Source organism: Thermobia domestica, chromosome 7, assembly GCF_964235325.1.
Source record: "Thermobia domestica chromosome 7, izTheDome1.hap1.1, whole genome shotgun sequence".
NCBI classification, from domain to species: Eukaryota; Metazoa; Arthropoda; class Insecta; order Zygentoma; family Lepismatidae; genus Thermobia; species Thermobia domestica.
In genome coordinates, this window is record NC_137460.1 from 100183614 (window position 1) to 100185799 (window position 2186).

General features: G+C 30.4%; 1 protein-coding gene across 1 annotated transcript; it reads right to left on the bottom strand.

The window, feature by feature from the left end:
• Window positions 1–201: 201 nt before the first annotated feature.
• LOC145689272 (uncharacterized) lies at window positions 202–1668 on the bottom strand. Its single transcript, XM_081763410.1, has one exon. The coding sequence runs from the start codon at window positions 1666–1668 to the stop codon at window positions 202–204; it is 1467 nt and encodes a 488-aa protein (XP_081619536.1).
• Between the last annotated feature and the right edge of the window lie 518 nt (window positions 1669–2186).

Below are 2186 nucleotides of genomic sequence, written 5' to 3' on the forward strand. Positions count from 1 at the left end.
GATCAAGTTCAAATTTTACGCGTCTGCACGGACCACTTTTTCAATGATCAAGTTCAAATTTTACGCGTCTGTACGGACCACTGTCTTTGGAGAACATAAACCACACAGATCATAAGAAGACAGAACATAATGACCTTTATGATATATAACCATAAAGGACTTAAATCTAACTAAAACTAAACCTAAATCTAAAACTTAAACCTAATAACCATAAGGTAAAGTATTGATGATATTATCTTTTTCGTTTAAAACAACTCTTTTGTCGTAATCCATTTGAAACTCTTTAGTCACAGGTTTGTTAACTAAATTTTTTGTTCTCTTGTCTCTTGTTATTTGATTATAATTAAGAGTTATGTTCGCTAGTTCTTTGTTAACAACCTTCTTTATGTTTTCACCATTAAGATTCAAAGAGTTCTCATAATTAAGAGTAAATCCTTTAATTTTCATCACAGTTTTGTTTTTATCTGTTTTGTAGTAATAACTCTTTGGACCAGTTGAATACCACTCAGTAATATAAACATCTTTTCCTAACTCATCTGTCCACTCACCAAGGTTACTACCAGTCTTTACTTCTATACCATTAACAATATAAACAATAGAATCAGTATCGTAATACGCTACATCTTCACCTAACTTATCCAACATGTCATAAAGTCTTAACCTCGCATGTGTTGTTGTAAAAGTTGCAATGTGAATATTAGTGGAATAAGAATTGTTAACATATACGTCTTTGTATTTATATGAAACTTGAACCATCTCGTCGCTGATAAACAAACATTCAGATATTTCTAATTTGTCATCTAAAGGTAACTCGTACCATCTTCTAACATCTGTAATGTATTCAGTTTGAGTTAAGTTTTGTCTTTGGCCAAACTTTCCCCATAACGAATTTAAACAAATTTTTGCAACTGCTCTCTTACCAGGATTTACCATTATTTGATCAGGATTTAAATCAATATTCAGTGTGTCTTTAATAGTTTTAATATAATCATCTTTTGTTTGAAAGTCATCTTCCCATGGTGATGTTTCTAATTTGATTTTCATGAAGTCTTTAATGTAACCTCTAAAGAGTTTGTTACTTGTTTTGGGAAAATGTTGAATCTCGTAAATTTCAATTAACTCATAACCTTTTTCTAAAGCTTTATCTAACTCTATAGTTGTCCAAGTACCTGTTATCATTCTTTGTTCGTCACTGTGTGTACACGTCTTAGTTTGATTTATCATACATTGATTACATAAGGGAAACACCAACTTATTAATATTGTTATCTTTAACTGGTAATACAGGATGATACAATTGTTTTGGCGGAAGAACTTTACAAAGTATATAACCAAAGTACTTTTTACACTTGTATTTTTCAGGAGAGATAGACTTTAATGTTGTTGAATGGCCAATAGGAAATTGATCATAAAACAAAACAGTTGGATACAAGCTGCACACATCGATATATTTCATCTTCTTATTAGTAACTTTTAATTTTGAAGCATTGGTTCTACCACCAAAGAATGCATCTCTGAACTTTAGTTTCTCAATAAGACTAGTTTTTTGAATAAACTGTTTGGCTCTTTTATCTTTTAACCAATCACACTCCCACATCTCTATAAGATTATAACCAGCTTCTTTTATTTGTTGAGATCTTCTTCTTGTTTTCTCATATAGATCTTCCATTGTTTCGTGATTGACATTGTTGATAGTATACTTCTCAAAACATTTGTTGCAACCATGCCAGAAACAACCGTGATATTGATGCACTGTCTTTGTTTTATAATCGTAACCATCAACTTTAGATCCACATATCGTTACTTCTCCTTTGTTTAACGCGTGTTTAATATTATTGTTCTTAAAAGAATTTAACCATGCAATAGACTGTTTAGAGTATTTTTCTTTCTTTTCTTCTTTAATAATACCAATTGTGTTTTTCTTGTATGTATTTTGATCTATAAATGCCCATACACACACTTGCAATTGTTAAGTATTGAAATGGATCAATGTTTGCTATTTCTAAAAACTGATTTCTTAGTTCTAAACAACCTCTTCTTAAAATATCTACATCCGAATCACAATACTGTCTTAACTCTTTTTTAAAGTCAAACACATAATTTTCTTCTCTTCTTTCTTGATACCACTTAAGAAACGCTTCTCTTTGATCTTTTTTCATGGTACTAATCCCATAGTATTTTGCGTTA

What these genes read in the sequence shown, in the direction of transcription:
- LOC145689272 (XM_081763410.1), bottom strand. Translation starts at nt 1,668, where the DNA reads ATGGAAGATCTATATGAGAAAACAAGAAGAAGATCTCAACAAATAAAA.